The sequence below is a fragment of the Oncorhynchus masou genome, chromosome 18 (genome assembly GCF_036934945.1).
Source record: "Oncorhynchus masou masou isolate Uvic2021 chromosome 18, UVic_Omas_1.1, whole genome shotgun sequence".
NCBI classification, from domain to species: domain Eukaryota; kingdom Metazoa; phylum Chordata; class Actinopteri; order Salmoniformes; family Salmonidae; genus Oncorhynchus; species Oncorhynchus masou.
Window position 1 is genome coordinate 36,127,278 of NC_088229.1, and position 16,415 is coordinate 36,143,692.

The window sequence follows — 16,415 nt, forward strand, 5'->3', positions numbered from 1 at the left end:
TATGGGTATCTACTAGCATGGTACCTCTAACTTCCTTCATACTGGAGACAGAGACATAAAAATGGTATCCACGAGTTCATCCGACTCTGGGGAAGTAGATAACGGGCCTCATTGCCTAAAATCTCGAAGTATTCCTTTAACTGTTCTCAGCACAGCCCTTAACATAAGCCGCTGAAAGAGGGCTTCTTATCTGATCCAAAACCTGTGTTGGCCAGACACTCAGGCTGAGTGACTTCTTCATTAATCACCACAGGCAGAGAATTGATGCCATTAGTCATCTCATTGATTTCATCGAAGCCCTCAGTGCGTAAGACGCTCTTCCCCTCAGTGATTTTCAGTTCCCCCCAATTTATTTTAATCACCTGCTAACTGGGACTTGTAACCCAATGGGGCTAGGAGTGTGTGTCTTTGTGTATGTGTGTGTGAATGTATGAGCGAGACTGGGCATATGTGTCTATGCCTGTGTGTCTTAAGAACGAATAAATAGACTTCACTTTTGAACACCAACCTTCATTCAGTCTTTTATATTCTGACAACATCCATGAGAATTTGGTGGATGTGGTGGGGGGAAAAAGAGAGCAAAAAAAAAACGGTTGCAAACATAATCGCTGAAAGCGCTAATGCTAAACTTCAAACGGAGCTCCGGTGTGTTAGGATCTCCTCCCAAGCTGTGGCCCTGCGCTTCAACCCGCATCCCAGTGGAGCTAAGTAGAGGCGAAGGCATTTCAACACAACACATGTGAGCGGGAGAGAGATGGAGAAGGGCTATGGTAAGGCTCGCAAACAACCGAAACGACTGCGCTAACCGCCCGACTGGCCAATTGCGATGCTCCTCGGTGCACCGGAGACGCTGGAGGCGGTGGCCCATCTCTCTCAGCATTTGATATCCCTCAGGATGCAGGATGGAGAGATGGAGCGTCACGACACGGAGAGAGAGAAAAATGTTTGTTGTTCAAGTAGGGCTGATATGACATTAAAATGTAAAATCAGATACACTCATACTCACACACACGCTAGGTTATACTTATTTTAAAGATGGTAGCAGTACCTTTCTCGCAGTGGCGTCCCTCGCGACCCATGGGACACTCGCACTTGTACCCTCCCTCCGGCTGCACCTGGCACTGGGACAAGGGGTGGCATCTGTTGGGCTCGCACGGGTTGTGGGTGTCGGCGCACGTCGGTCCTGGAGTTCGCCATCACCAGAAAAAAATCCAACCTCAAGTTAGAACTCAAACCACCTATTATAAAAACCACGTGAAGAAATGGACTGAAACTACCTGAACTTATCCAATAAGAAACACTCTTTTTCATTTCCCATTACGAAACGCTTTACTATGGTATGCCCTAATAAATACAACCCAATCTTTTCAGACCATTTTGCCTCCATTCCGTGTGAGAAGAGGATGATGATGGATTTCCTCAGTAAAAGAGGTCATTTTCTAATAGGATTTAGAAATATTAAATGTGCAGATTAAGGAAAGACCCAAGCACCCTTTGCTGCCTTTCTGCTATGCTTACGGAGCCTTAGTTCCTGGATGTGGGAGAGGTGGCTTGAATGGCTCCCGGATGGCTGAAATAGCTTTGCCCTACACTAGCCAGGACACATCCCAATTCAGCCATCATTATTTCCATAGCCAGAGCCGCCTGAGGCGAGGAGAATGCTGTAATGAACCCCTCCCACTGAGTTCTGAAGAAAGGCTCTCTCCCATAGCCATCTATTTCACTATCTCTAACCATTTCCATCTCCCCCATCTCTGTTACTCTCCCTCTCACACATCCTCTCTACCTCTCGTCTCTCCCTCTTTGCATACGTACCCAGTCTTAGCATTACCAAGTTCATAAATAGGCTAATCATTAAGCCACAAAGCTCCCGTATTTCTCCTCTCAAACTGGTTCCTAGTCTGTGTGTGTGGATGTGTGCTGCTGGAGGCAGAGAGCAGCAGCATAATTTAAATGCTATAGGGGCCATGCTTCACTAGGCCTGGAGGGTGGCTAGTACCATTTAACAACACTTAGCTTAGACCTAGCAGACTGTGACCACTCTAAAAGAGGCGAGAGGGGGCTAAGTCCAGGCGAGGGGATTTGGTTATAGTCTTTAATGTTTCTGTACTGCATCACACCTAGAAGTCTTATACAAGACGTAATAGCTAAAACCTGGCTGCAGGGAATTCCCTAGAGACGGGTTGAAATAGTATTGGCTTGCTTTCGTATACTTTTGAGCGTTTGTTTGAGCCTGACCGGAGTGCAAGCAAGATGGGCGAGGATTGCACTTTGGGGACTAATCCGTTGTTATTGGTTCCATTTCGTCAGCCGGCAAGCTCAATCAAGAGCAGCCAAAGTATTTCAAAGAAAACAAATCCTATTTGATCCCAGATATATAGGTGAACTGGAGGTCCGTTGTTGGAAAGATGTTTGGCTCACCGGAGTAGCCGTTGATGCACTTGCAGTGGAACATCTCGGCCTCCTTGACCTGGCATGGGGCGCCATTCTTGCAAGGGTTAGGCTGGCACGGATTGTTGCCGCACTCGCCCACGCCGGTGCCGTACAGCACGTTGCCACTCTTCTCCTGCAGGTTGTACACCAGGTTGTTGACGTCCAGCATGCGCACACAGCCCACCAGACCCGTACCGATGGAGGTTCTCTCCTTCACACTGTGGATGGAGGCAGGGAGAAGGAGGGGTAGAGAGATTGTGTGAATGGCAACCATCCGACAGTTATTTAACTCAGTGGAAAAACAGGAAAAATACACACAGGCGCTCGACGGAAAAAACAAACATACACTGCTCATTGCATGTGCTTCTCAATAAACCACTATGTGACTACAGGAGAGTTCCTGACAACGGTTTTCATATAACTCAACAACTAAAATCTTATTTCTCCATCAATCATTTTTTCTCCAAATACATAAGGGATAATCATTGAGGGGCTATGCATTCTATGGAAAATAATTAACGACGTGGAAAATGTGTTCCACGACGGGCTAGCGTAGTGGAACTGACCTATAATTGAACACATTTGCCACGAGAAATGTGTTCCATATGTTCCATTTAGGGAAATAATGCACACCCTAGAATACCCTTTAAGCCAATAAGAAACAAGTATTCAACAATGCCATGGCATAATAATATATAACCACACATACATAACATTTACTTATGTATATGCTTCCAGTCAGGCCTTACTCTGTCATCATGTCTTCGGGCACCCCTCCGATGAACAGGTGAGTGTCCAGGTTGAGGCCGTCAGTGCCGGGGGGGCTGGCGCCGTCGATGTGGGTCTCATTGTCCACGCTCAGCATGGCGTTGCGCCGGTTCCTTGTCACTACCAGCTGGTGCCAGCGACCCTGCTTAACCTGGACCTTGCTGACCAAGGTGCCTGTGCCCGAACCTGTGTTGAACCTGGGGGTGGGAAGCAAAACATTAGCTTTATACACAGTGTACAAAACATTAAGAACAACTTCCTAATATTGAGTTGCATGTCCTGCCCCTCCCCTACAAGGTGTCGAAAGTGTTCGACAGGGATGCAGGCCCATGCTGTTCTTGACACAAACTGGTGTGCCTGGCACCAACTACAATACTCCGTTCGAAGGCACTTCAATATTTTGTCTTGCACGTTCACCCTCTGAACGGCACACACTCACAAGCCATGTCTGAATTGTCTCAAGGCTTAGAAATCTTTCTTTAACTCGTCTCCTCCCCTTCATCTACACTGATTGAAGTGGATTTAACATGTGACATCCATAAGGGATCATAGCCTTCACCTGGATCCACCTGGTCATTCTGTGTCATGGAAAGAGCAGGTGTTCATAATGTTTTGTACACTCAGTGTATATGCTCAATGGATAATCTGCGATGAAAAAAGTGCTGTTTAGTCCATTAATAGGCTTAATGTTGATATGGGAAACTGGATATGAGAAACCCATACTGCATACAAAGGTAGACCTGGAGAAAGGCAACCGTTTTGAGATTCATGGGTGCACAGACACACCTGATTAACTGTCATATTTGTACCGAAAGCTAACTTGGTTGAGAATGTATGGTATTATATTTCTTTACTTTATTTTATTTATAAGCAAGTCACTGTGATCCTAAGAGCTCGATACTCATTGACATTAACATAATGTTCTATTCTCTTTTATTTCAAGAAGGATTTGATTTACAGTTGCCAAGAGATGTGTGAACAGAGAGAGATTAATGTATTAACACATGTGTAAATAGAGATTTGTGTATTAATACACGTGTGCAAAGAGAGAGATTCATGTAGTAATACACATTTCTGAATAGAGAGAGAGAGATTCATGTAGTAATACACATTTCTGAATAGAGAGAGAGATTCATGTATTAATACACATTTTTGAATAGAGAGAGAGAGATTCATGTATTAAAACACATTTCTGAATAGAGAGATTCATGTATTAATACACATGTGTAAATAGAGAGATTGATGAATTAATACACGTGTAAATAGAGAGAGAGATTCACGTATTAATACACATGTGTGAATAGAGAGATTCATGTATTAATACACATTTCTGAATAGAGATTCATGTATTAATACACATGTGTAAATAGAGAGAGAGATTCACATATTAATACACATGTGTGAATAGAGAGATTCATGTATTAATACACATTTCTGAATAGAGAGATTCATGTATTAATACACATGTGTAAATAGAGATATTCATGTATTAATACACATGTGTAAATAGAGAGAGTGAGATTCACGTATTAATAGACATGTGTAAATAGAGAGATATTCATGTATTAATACACACGTGTAAATAGAGAGAGATTCATGTATTAATACACATGTGTAAATAGAGAGAGAGATTCATGTATTAATACACATGTGTAAATAGAGAGATTCATGTATTAATACACGTGTAAATAGAGAGAGAGAAAGATTCACGTGTTAATACACATGTGTGAATAGAGCGAGAGTGTGTGCATGTGTGTGAAAAACTTTAGCCTCTACCCCTTCATTCATCCCAAACAAAACCAAGCTTATGTCGTTCTGGGTCCATCTACAGCTCACTGTTTTCACATCCCTGTTAACTGAATCTCTTCCTGGTTTATTACTTTCTGTTTCATCACCTCCTCCCGTCAACTCACTTGAGCTCCACCTTGCCGTTGACCAGGGTGAGAGACAGGAAGTCCTTCTTGCCGTCCTGGCCGTTGAAGAGGAGGATGCCCGTCATCTCGGCGGCCCTGAATTCCATGGCGATGCGGACCGTGTGGTAAGCCTTCATGGTGTCAAAGGCCAGGTAGGACTTACCCCCGAACGACGGAATGAAGTACTTGATCACTAAGAAAACAGGGGCGATGGGAGGGTGTCACATACTGTATAAGGTGTAATGTTCGTACCATAGAGTTGGATAGAGGTAAACACCACAAAGCCTGTGGCAGAAGCGACAATGGCAAAGATAAGGGGTGGGCCCTCTTTCCAACTCTATGGTCGGTACATGTTAAACAGTTGGAGACAAAAGCCTAGTTCAGCTATTCTGGCCCAACAAACAGACGGAAGGAGAGAACCCGTGGCTAACAGAATGTGTGCTGGTGTGTATCGTCAGGGAGGAAAAGAAAGCATGATGACGTATTTTCGACTTTATAATCAGATTTTTGTCCACACACACACTATTATATCATCATTATCATCCTTTTCGCCAAACTCAACAGACTCCTGAGCCGCCTCTCTCCGTCTAGGGAGAATGGTGGTTGATGAAATCCTCTCATCTAATGATTTGATTGATCCAAGGGAGGCTACGGTGTTGTGCCGCAGCCGTCACTTAGCCACTCACACACACTCCGACTCAAACACACACTGATTTCTACCAACTAATCCCTATCAAAGAAATTAGGGTCAATTATGTTAAGATGCAGCTGTGTGAGGTGGTTCCTTATCAGAGACCACCAAAGGGGAGAAACGAAAGGAAAAAGCTCAGAGTGCTCCGACGGCACTCCAAGCTTGATTTTGTGGCTCGGCGCAGCAGACGCAGATTTGATATGAGTTTACTTTAGCGTTGATTGGTAAAGTGCTCAGTGGTCGCTAACCTCATTGGTTATTTAGATAGCGGGTGTAGGGACTTTGGTAGATGCTGGATGTCTATTGAGTCAAATAGATTGGAATCTAATATAAGCTGTATGGATTTTTGTCTTTAATGCACGGTAGGGGGTCAGTTCTAGCTCAGCAATGTCAGTTCAGGACATCAATAGGAACCTAATGTTCTCTTATGGGATTGTGTTGAACTTTATGCATTTTATTCCAACTCCTTTTCAAAGATCATTAATGGCACTGACCCAAACTCTGGAGAGAAACTACCTAGGGTGTGTGTCTGTATGCTAGTGTGTGTGTCTGTGTGTTTGTGTGTCTGTGTGTGTGTGTCTACGTGTGTGTGTCTGCGTGCGTATGCGTGTGGGTCAAAGGAAGGAAGGAGGGGGGCTCCACACTCACGTTTCTCGCAGACGGCACCCCCTCTCCCGGCGGGGCAGATGCAGGTGAAGTCGGCACCGTCGTCCTCGCAGGTGCCCCCGTGGCGGCAGGGGTGGGAGTCGCAGGGCCGCTGGGCCTTGGTGTGGTGGGGCACAAGCCTGGTCCTGTGGAGGGGGGTGATGGTAGTAGTGGGGGCCGGGGTGGTCACTGGCGAGGGGGCGGTGGTGGTCCGGCGGCTGGTGTAAGGGTGGCGGGTGGTGCCCGGGGGACGGCTTGTGATGAAGGGGGAGGTGCTGGCGGTGGGGGTGGTGGCTGTGGCCGTTGTAGTGGTGGTTGTGGTGAAGTAGGGGAGGGTGGAGAGGCCTGATGGAGAGAGAGAGACATTCAGAGAGACAACAAATGTTAAGGAGAGCGTAAGTCTTGGACTTTCTTTATTCAACGACCAAAAAACGCCTAATCATGCCTTCATTTTATTTAATAATTTTCATACATTTCATCTACTTATACCACTTCATATTTGCAATTACAGTAAACAATGCAAGCCAATCCTGCAGGTGCTTGTCCTACCGTAGTTGGTGAAGCGAATGTTCTCCTCCTCTGGCTTCTTCACCATGATGGCCGTCTCCTTGGCTGCCTTCAGCTGCTTGAGCAGGGCTCCCTCGATGTCCTCCACTGTGTACCTGGTCTCTGTGGCACAACATGGGAGACAAGGCCGTTCACAACAAGATTCAACCAGGACAGCTGTTCTATGTGCTCCCATGTATTTAACTATCGCAGGGCGAGCACACCTGATTCCATTTGTCAACTGATCATCAAGCCCTTGATTAATGAATCAGGTGAGGCTAAAACAGAACTGTGAAATGTCTCGTCCCAGAGGAAAGGTTTGAGAAAGACTGAACAAGCAGGCAGAGCAATATCCTAAAACATAGAAAATGAATTCCCCTCTCCTTAGCTCATAACAGCAAATTTATAAGAGAGCGATCGAGGTCGCTATGATACAACAACACACCCAGGGGATCAGTTGTCCTCCAACCGTCCAACAAGGTTCCACTGAGGTTCAGATGAATCGTTCTCATAATGTTTTCCACAGATGGCTGTTTTAACTGGCCAGAGCAGAGCGCCTTTATGGCATCGTCTCCTGTGCCAATGTAAAAGACGCTGAGCGAAGCCCGTAAAAATAGAAGAGGAGGGCGAGATTTGTATCTGATAAAATCTGGTAAAAACAGTACTCACTAACAGTACTCTGGGGGGAGGGGCTGAAATGAAGCCAGCTCCAAATATACAACGCCACCAAGCTCACTCTGAGGATTTGGTTGTTGTTGATGTCGTTTTGTTAGTTTTGTCCCTTTTGGCTCTGACAATAACAAATATATCCCCCCTCCGGATAAAAGAAAAAAATTACAAAGCCAAGGTTTAAAATTACAAAGCCAAGGTGCTTTGTAAAATGTAATGACTTTCAGTGTTGTTGTAACGCGTAGCAATTATGTTAGTGAGGGAGAGATTAATTTGGTATCAAAGGAAAAATAACTATTGAGGGGAAATGATCATTTTGACACTTTCCATAAAGACCGCAGCCTAACCAGTAACAAAAGTGTCACTAACATTATATATGATGGCATACTATGTGATTATTGAAAAGGGGATTTAGGAACAGTCTTTTTTAAAGAATGTGTACCATTAGTCATAACAGTACATTTGCCATACAGTAAACAAGTGTGTTTTATCACGGTTGGTGTCAATTCCATTTGAATTCAGTCAATTCAGGAAGTGAACTGAAATTAAAAAAGGAATTTTCCTCAATACTTTCTTGCAGAAAATGTTTGATTTGAAGTCTCCAGGTGTATTATGATGGTGGCCCCATGTACTTAACACAAACACCTCATTTGCAAAGTTTGCTGTATTGTACAGCGCTCTCTGTTATTATTATTTTTGTATGGGCATTAGCACAGTATATACAGTGCCTTGCGAAAGTATTCGGCCCCCTTGAACTTTGCAACCTTTTGCCACATTTCAGGCTTCAAACATAAAGATATAAAACTGTATTTTTTTGTGAAGAATCAACAACAAGTGGGAAACAATCATGAAGTGGAACGACATTTATTGGATATTTCAAACTTTTTTAACAAATCAAAAACTGAAAAATTGGGCGTGCAAAATTATTCAGCCCCCTTAAGTTAATACTTTGTAGCGCCACTCTTTGCTGCGATTACAGCTGTAAGTCGCTTGGGGTAAGTCTCTATCAGTTTTGCACATCGAGAGACTGAATTTTTTTTCCCATTCCTCCTTGCAAAACAGCTCAAGCTCAATGAGGTTGGATGGAGAGCATTTGTGAACAGCAGTTTTTAGTTCTTTCCACAGATTCTCGATTGGATTCAGGTCTGGACTTTGACTTGGCCATTCTAACACCTGGATATGTTTATTTTTGAACCATTCCATTGTAGATTTTGCTTTATGTTTTGGATCATTGTCTTGTTGGAAGACAAATCTCCGTCCCAGTCTCAGGTCTTTTGCAGACTCCATCAGGTTTTCTTCCAGAATGGTCCTGTATTTGGCTCCATCCATCTTCCCATCAATTTTAACCATCTTCCCTGTCCCTGCTGAAGAAAAGCAGGCCCAAACCATGATGCTGCCACCACCATGTTTGACAGTGGAGATGGTGTGTTCAGGGTGATGAGCTGTGTTGCTTTTACGCCAAACATAACGTTTTGCATTGTTGCCAAAAAGTTCAATTTTGGTTTCATCTGACCAGAGCACCTTCTTCCACATGTTTGGTGTGTCTCCCAGGTGGCTTGTGGCAAACTTTAAACAACACTTTTTATGGATATCTTTAAGAAATGGCTTTCTTCTTGCCACTCTTCCATAAAGGCCAGATTTGTGCAATATACGACTGATTGTTGTCCTATGGACATAGTCTCCCACCTCAGCTGTAGATCTCTGCAGTTCATCCAGAGTGATCATGGGCCTCTTGGCTGCATCTCTGATCAGTCTTCTCCTTGTATGAGCTGAAAGTTTAGAGGGACGGCCAGGTCTTGGTAGATTTGCAGTGGTCTGATACTCCTTCCATTTCAATATTATCGCTTGCACAGTGCTCCTTGGGATGTTTAAAGCTTGGGAAATCTTTTTGTATCCAAATCCGGCTTTAAACTTCTTCACAACAGTATCTCGGACCTGCCTGGTGTGTTCCTTGTTCTTCATGATGCTCTCTGCGCTTTTAACGGACCTCTGAGACTATCACAGTGCAGGTGCATTTATACAGAGACTTGATTACACACAGGTGGATTGTATTTATCATCATTAGTCATTTAGGTCAACATTGGATCATTCAGAGATCCTCACTGAACTTCTGGAGAGAGTTTGCTGCACTGAAAGTAAAGGGGCTGAATAATTTTGCACGCCCAATTTTTCAGTTTTTGATTTGTTAAAAAGTTTGAAATATCCAATAAATGTCGTTCCACTTCATGATTGTGTCCCACTTGTTGTTGATTCTTCACAAAAAAATACAGTTTTATATCTTTATGTTTGAAGCCTGAAATGTGGCAAAAGGTCGCAAAGTTCAAGGGGGCCGAATATTTTCGTAAGGCACTGTATCATCCCAATTTTAGCTCCAAGACGGCAGCAATAAAAAAAAATGTTTAAAAAAAAGCTGATTGTGCTGATTTATTGGCACATTGAATCATGTCATGCACCTTAGTTTAAGAATGAATAGTGCTGGAAAAGATGAATGAATAGTGCTGGAAAAGATGACATCATATCTGAATTCCTTTTATGCACCTTCTCTACTGAAGCCAACTCTTCTTCTTACCACAATTCTTCCCAAAACTGTCCTGTCCCGTGTTACCTGAGTCAAAGTGAGCCTCGACGAAGGCCAAGATGGAGTTGCTGGGAGCCAGGCTGCGGACGCGGACACTCATGAAGTCTTTCTGCACCTCTGACTTCCGGAACAACTCGTTCAGCTGAGCCAGGGAGGAAGATACACACATGGATTAGTACACACCAAAGCAATACATTTTGCAAAGGAGAACTAAATCAAGCATTTCTTATTGGACAAGTTCAGGTAGTCTGTTTCAGTCCGTATGTTCCTTTTTGTGTCAAATAAATACCCAGCTATGATCAATGAGCGAGGTGATAACCTCTGTGCAGTGGCTCGTTCAATTTGAGTGCAGTGAACTCACTCTCCAGAAGAATGGGGAAGACTATATCTCCATCACAAATGGGACTCTACACTGACCCCTACGGGCCCTGGTCAAAAGTAATGCACGATATAGAGAGTAGGGTGCTATTTGGGATGCACCTATGTCAGTGGATAGGTCTACAACTGTGTAGAACCCCATTGGGCCTAGTCTGGGTGCACAAATTGACATTTAACTGGAGCTGGGGAATAATTAAATGAACATGTTATTTTTCAGAGACAGTTGTAAATGTCAGGTAAGCGTGATGCACGCTGGCTGCTGATTGGTTTAGCTTCCGATTCACACTGTGTGTGTGCGTGCTTTCGGTGCCCAACCTGAGGTCTAAATCATTGTCAGGAAGGAAATAGCTCAACTGTACACAATCCACATGGCTTCATGCTTCCCTACTAACCAAAGAATAACATTCATAATGTATCTCACTCGACCGACTCAAGTTGATACCTTAAGGGAGACATACGGTACTGTACCAAGTGCCTGACCTAATTTGAATCAGTGCTTATCACTGCTAACCCACATGTCAAATGATCTTGAAGTGTACACTTAGTTCTGCTGTTCTCTTCCTCCTCTGTTCACTCAACATTGCTCGTATGGGGGTAAGAGACAACACTCCCACTCCACTTCTTTCCAAACTGTCTTCCATTATCCATAATAGCATACTGGAATTATTGCACAGGGGGCCCCTGCTGTGTGGAGGATGGAACTGCAGGCAGTGTGGCAAAGCCAATCTGTGTCTACATTCAGTGTGTGTGCGTGTGTGTGCCCAGACAAGCCAGGTCTCTCAAAATCCCCCCACCGGCACACTGACCCAGACACATGGCCACTTCTCCCCCTCACTAGTTTTCACCTTAGGTGATGTCCACACACAGTCTCTACCAGACACACACAGAGGGCCAGAGGGGGCATTGTGTCGCTATCTAATGCCACAACTGGCCCCTGCGAGGAGTACGATGCACACACACACAGTGTTGTGAGGCGGTAGATTAGGCCTCGGCGGGGGCCAGTGATGCCAATACAACAGCTGGCATGCTGTTGGAGGCGAGTAGCATACATGCACGCGCACAGCCCTGGCTTTGACAAAGTACACTTTCTCGACAGACTGACGATGAACCACTGAATGTAGCCTATCTATGGCTCCTTGTGCTGCTACTCACAGCACTCTCGATGCTCCTGGCCGTCTCCCCAAACAGCTCAGACTTGGGATCCTCCATCTCAGGGGTGTAGAAGACCTCCTGGCCCTCCACCTGGTCTAGGTGCAGGAAGCCGCTGAACCTCATGGTGGCTGGCAGAAAATGGTGTCACATGTTAGAAAAACACTACTTCCCGTGCCTGAAAGGTATGCGGTGCCTCCAACCACCCGCCCTCAGCTTCAGACAGTGACCGTTTGGGGTAGTGCCAGTCCGGGGTTAGTGATGGAGTGTGTGTGCATATGTGGGAAGGAGGGTTAGTGTGGTCGTTGTTGATTGGTTGGTTGGGTGGGTGGGGCTGTAGGGAGTTGGGGTGGAGCCTGTGACTGGCCGCGGTGAAAGTGGAAAGTGTGGATTGTGGGATATGGAGGAGTGAAAGAAGAAGGGAAGAGGAGGAGGAGGAAAAGTGGAAGGGGTGGAGGAATGGACTGGAGTTTACCAGACCGAGACTCGTCCCAAAAGTTGGCAGAGGCACGGAGGACTGAATAGAGAGAGATCAGTTAGACAGACAACACACATAGTTAAAATGAAGAAACTGTTCAAAGTCCCTGGCTTCGGCAAAGACATTCCCCCATTTGCCCTTAAACATCCCCATTCCCTGTTCAAAACCCATCAACCCCCTATGGCCTCTCGCTTCTGTTCCGCCAACACAGTGCCAGCGACACTGAAGACAACGTGAAGGAGAAGAGCATAATAAAGCATAAAGTAAGAGAAGAGAGAAGGAGAGGGGGAGGCACTGATGCTGAGGTTTCATGCTGTGGATCGCCGAACAAATTGCCCAAATCAATCATGGTGCCTTGCTCGGAGTTTGCCTGGGAAAAAGGGAAGAGCACTTGTATGATTATCGTGACAGATAGCCATAATTGTCTCCTAATGTCGCCAAACCGGTGACTGACATAGGCTGGTTAAAATTGCATGATAACAATGATAAGGACTTGTTTTGGTCGCACATCGGTTCAATTCTAACGGGGCGGCTATCGACAAGGAGCAAATGGGGGAGGTTTGGATGGGAAGGAGATAGAAGACGGGAGGAGAGAGATAGATCAGATCTAGAAGACAAACATCAGACGAGCCGGATCCGTGACGGACGAAGAGAGGGATGACTATCAGATCACTTTGAAATGTGAAAGTTACAAGGCCTCATCGAAGTTTAACTCTCCTCTTGCAACTTGCATTGGAAGTGTAGTATTACATGGGAAAACATGCACATTTCATTCAAGTATATAAAACTTAGCATAACATACAGTACTACACTTTTCAGATGGTTAAATGATGTGGCAACAAAGTATTAGTAATTAGAATCACTTCCACTGATGCTTATCTTGGCTACCCCGGTTCAAATCTTGCGACTACGCGGATGCATAACATTATTTTTTGGTGTACAGTGGGGATTCTCTACGGTTAAATTCTCTACGGAACAAAAACACAATCACTATGTCCAACAGTGCACCACTACCATTTCTCCACACCTTCTGATAACTTCATATCGCCCAATAAACGCTGTCATCTTAGGCTTCAGACAACAGGTGTTAGCGACTAGCGGTTAGCTCTTCTCAGAGAGATCACTGACACTTTGTCAATACGGGAGGAAGATACAGCGAGACGCTCCGCTGATAGATATTGCACCTGGCTGGTCACCACAGACTTGTCATTCCCATCCTAATGACTGTGATATCTGGGTTGACAGGCCTAACCCGGGAGGAGAAATAGGTCCGGCATATTGATTAAGGCGCGAGACGCTCTATTATTGGTAACAGTTTGGCTGAATGAGCTATCGATCGGTGATGGGTGGGTGTGACATCATCATTAGCACCTTGCCACAGCCGACACACAAGGATATTCACGATGCGTATCATCATTTGTGATGTGGCGGGTTGCAAATGTGGTTTGACATAACGCACTTCATGGACGGTAGTGACTATTTACGTTGCCGTTTGCGTGGCGAGAGTGAAGCAACGCAGCTCCAGATTCAATATAAGCATATTGTTTCATATTCAAAATGGGTGCCTACTTACGGAGTTGAAGAAGGGGGTTGGGGAGGTCGGGGAGGGGAGCGGGAGAAGGGGAGAAAAGGAGGGAGGTTTTGGGGTTACTTACGTGGGCAATTGGCTCCCTCAGGGCTGCTGGAGGCCGTCTTGCCGTCGGGACAGCAGCCGAAGGGAGTGTTGTCACACGACGAGCGATCTTCCGCCGTGGGGATGGTGGTGGCCGCAGCTGTGGGGTCTGGGGACGAGATGATTCATAATGCTTAATAACACTTCACAACAGTTCATAACAATTAATCACGCCCTCTTAACCCTCAACCTTAACCCTCAACCTTAACCCTCAACCTTAACCCTCAACCTTAACCCTCAACCTTAACCCTCAACCTTAACCTTAACCCTCAACCTTAACCCCAGCCTCAAATAGCTGCATCTGGAGCTCATCTGCATAATGTGAACCATCCTGTAGTGGCTACATAATAGTGTGCAGACCGTAATAATGGCACTAAGTACTTTGTGACGAGGGCAGGTAAATAAATAACCACAGAAACAGCTAATCTCTTCCACTGATTGGGCGATCGCTATCGCTAACTTTCTACTGATTGGGCGATGGCTATCTCCAAGTCTTTGTCCCAGAGAACATTGCCTTTGCTGTAAATCTAGGAGTACCCTGGCTGTCTCCAACGGGGTAAAGTGGCTACTCTCACAGTACGTGAGGTAATGACCTGCAACCGTTTCTCTCTTACGGTGCTCGGTGTTCTCTGAGGAGCAGCTTTACGGTCACCCCGAGATTAGAAATGATCGCCGAGCAAAGAACCACGGCTCACTGAATAAGTCGTAAAGACGTCAGGCTGTCTCTTCAACGACTCTCGCTGTCACCCCCGAGAGCAAAACCGAAGCCGCCGGGACAGCCGCTGCGTCCCTGGAGAAACGGCTGTGGAAAAGGAGTTGGAGGGATGGAGGAGGTTAGAATCTACGGGGCATCTTTACGGGCACGGCGATTAAGTTGTGGGGGGTGTGGGGGTGCTACGGCTCAGAGACTAATGTATTGCTTCACTGAGAGCCATGGAACTGGCTAACAAACATCCACCCACCTCAAACCCTCCCCCAATCACACACACATAGACTTAGACACACATGCACACACACAAACAGGAGACCCAGGTCTCCTTGGCAGACAGGCCATGGGCACTCCGGTCCACTGCTGACAAGAGAATAAATCTGCAAGGGGGGTAAGCGACTGAGGAAGTGCAGAGGCTTGTGTTCCATCAATTCAGGAGTGTCACAGCACGCTGTTGGGCGACTGAGGGATCACAGAGCTTTGGAATGGTAAAAAAAACTGATTGTAAAGGGTTCGTCTAGCAGTCTCTGAAGTGTGGTGCATTGTGGAGTGGTTTAGCTATAAGGCCAGAATGCGGTAGAGGGATTTTAGTGTGTAGAAAGAGAGTCGTGTTTCCGTATCAGTATGTAGCAATGACAAGGTAAGAGATATTCTTATCAAGCTAACAACTCAGGCTTGAAACAATCCCCCGACATAAGCCAATAACCTCATCAGCTTTTCTGTTTTCCAATTCTCCAAAATCAGTTACGTGGTGAGAGAAACATTTCAAATGTGAAAATAGCTTGATATTTTGAAAGAATGGAGGATACCGTGACAACAGTCTTGGGTTTAGAATGCATTCTGGTATTCCTCTGCCTAACATTTTGGATTAGTCCTAACTGAAAGCAAAGGACACTTTGAAAATGACAAAAACCTGTTTAAATGTTTTATGATGTAGCAATGAGACATATCAAACCGTGAGTCAGGTCAGAGGCCCATATTCAACCCTTTCCTCCCACTCAGACCACTGACCTCCAGCAGAGCAGCATTATGGGTAATGAAGTGAAAGAGCTTTGATTTACCAACAGGCTCCTCTCCGCTCGCCTCCCGAACTCCAAAGGCGCTACCTTCTTCCTCATTCTCCTCCTCTTCCGCCACCTGGTCGTCTCCGCTGGGCTCGCCGCTCCCTGAGTCTTCAAAGGCGGTAGGGGAGGAGCCAGGGCTGGTGTGGCCAGGCAGGTGGGGGGTGGTGGAGTGAGGTGGGTGGCGGGGGGTGGTGACGGGGCGGTTGGTGGTGACCGCGCTCTCCGTGGCCATGGGGGGCGGCAAGGCTTCCACGAAAGAGGCCGGGAGCCCCTTCATTTGATCATCGTCCCAGGGAGAGAGTGATGCGCCGTAGTGCGGCGACGTGAGCCTGACGTGGGCGGGGGAGGGGGTGGTGGCGGCGGCGTGGGAGGTGGGGGGGTAAAGAGTGGATCGGCCGGCCGGCTCTATGATGCTTTCTGCATGGGGAAGGAAGGAAGGGGAGGAGAGGAAGCAAGGAATGGATGAATGGGTAAGCAACGATGGAAATGCTTCGTTTCTTTCTGGCCTTATAGCCCCCATGTACACCTTCAACCCCCCACCCTCTCCATGTTTTTAAACGTTGTACCCTTTATGGTTCAGTCTGAGCACCCAATACTGATCGACATACAGGAAGCATAGGCCAGTCTCATTGCAATATGGAATATACACTGAGGAAACCAAGCATTAGGAACACCTTCCTAAAATGGAGTTTTACCTAAGTCCTTCACACCACCGCATATTG

The 16,415-nt window shown here is 45.9% G+C and overlaps 1 protein-coding gene across 2 annotated transcripts in view; it reads right to left on the bottom strand.

Annotated features, from left to right (window-relative positions):
• Window positions 1–16,415, bottom strand: part of LOC135504500 (agrin-like) — a 280,244-nt gene that overhangs the window by 21,300 nt on the left and 242,529 nt on the right. For both annotated transcript variants that reach the window (XM_064923146.1, XM_064923147.1), the window contains 10 exons: window positions 15,691–16,110; window positions 13,904–14,029; window positions 11,774–11,901; window positions 10,271–10,385; window positions 7,000–7,119; window positions 6,454–6,795; window positions 5,115–5,307; window positions 3,183–3,398; window positions 2,422–2,651; window positions 1,049–1,183 (listed from right to left, as the gene is read on the bottom strand). In XM_064923146.1, the coding sequence (XP_064779218.1) occupies window positions 1,049–1,183; window positions 2,422–2,651; window positions 3,183–3,398; window positions 5,115–5,307; window positions 6,454–6,795; window positions 7,000–7,119; window positions 10,271–10,385; window positions 11,774–11,901; window positions 13,904–14,029; window positions 15,691–16,110 (2,025 nt within the window). The remainder of the gene's footprint in view (window positions 1–1,048; window positions 1,184–2,421; window positions 2,652–3,182; window positions 3,399–5,114; window positions 5,308–6,453; window positions 6,796–6,999; window positions 7,120–10,270; window positions 10,386–11,773; window positions 11,902–13,903; window positions 14,030–15,690; window positions 16,111–16,415) is intronic.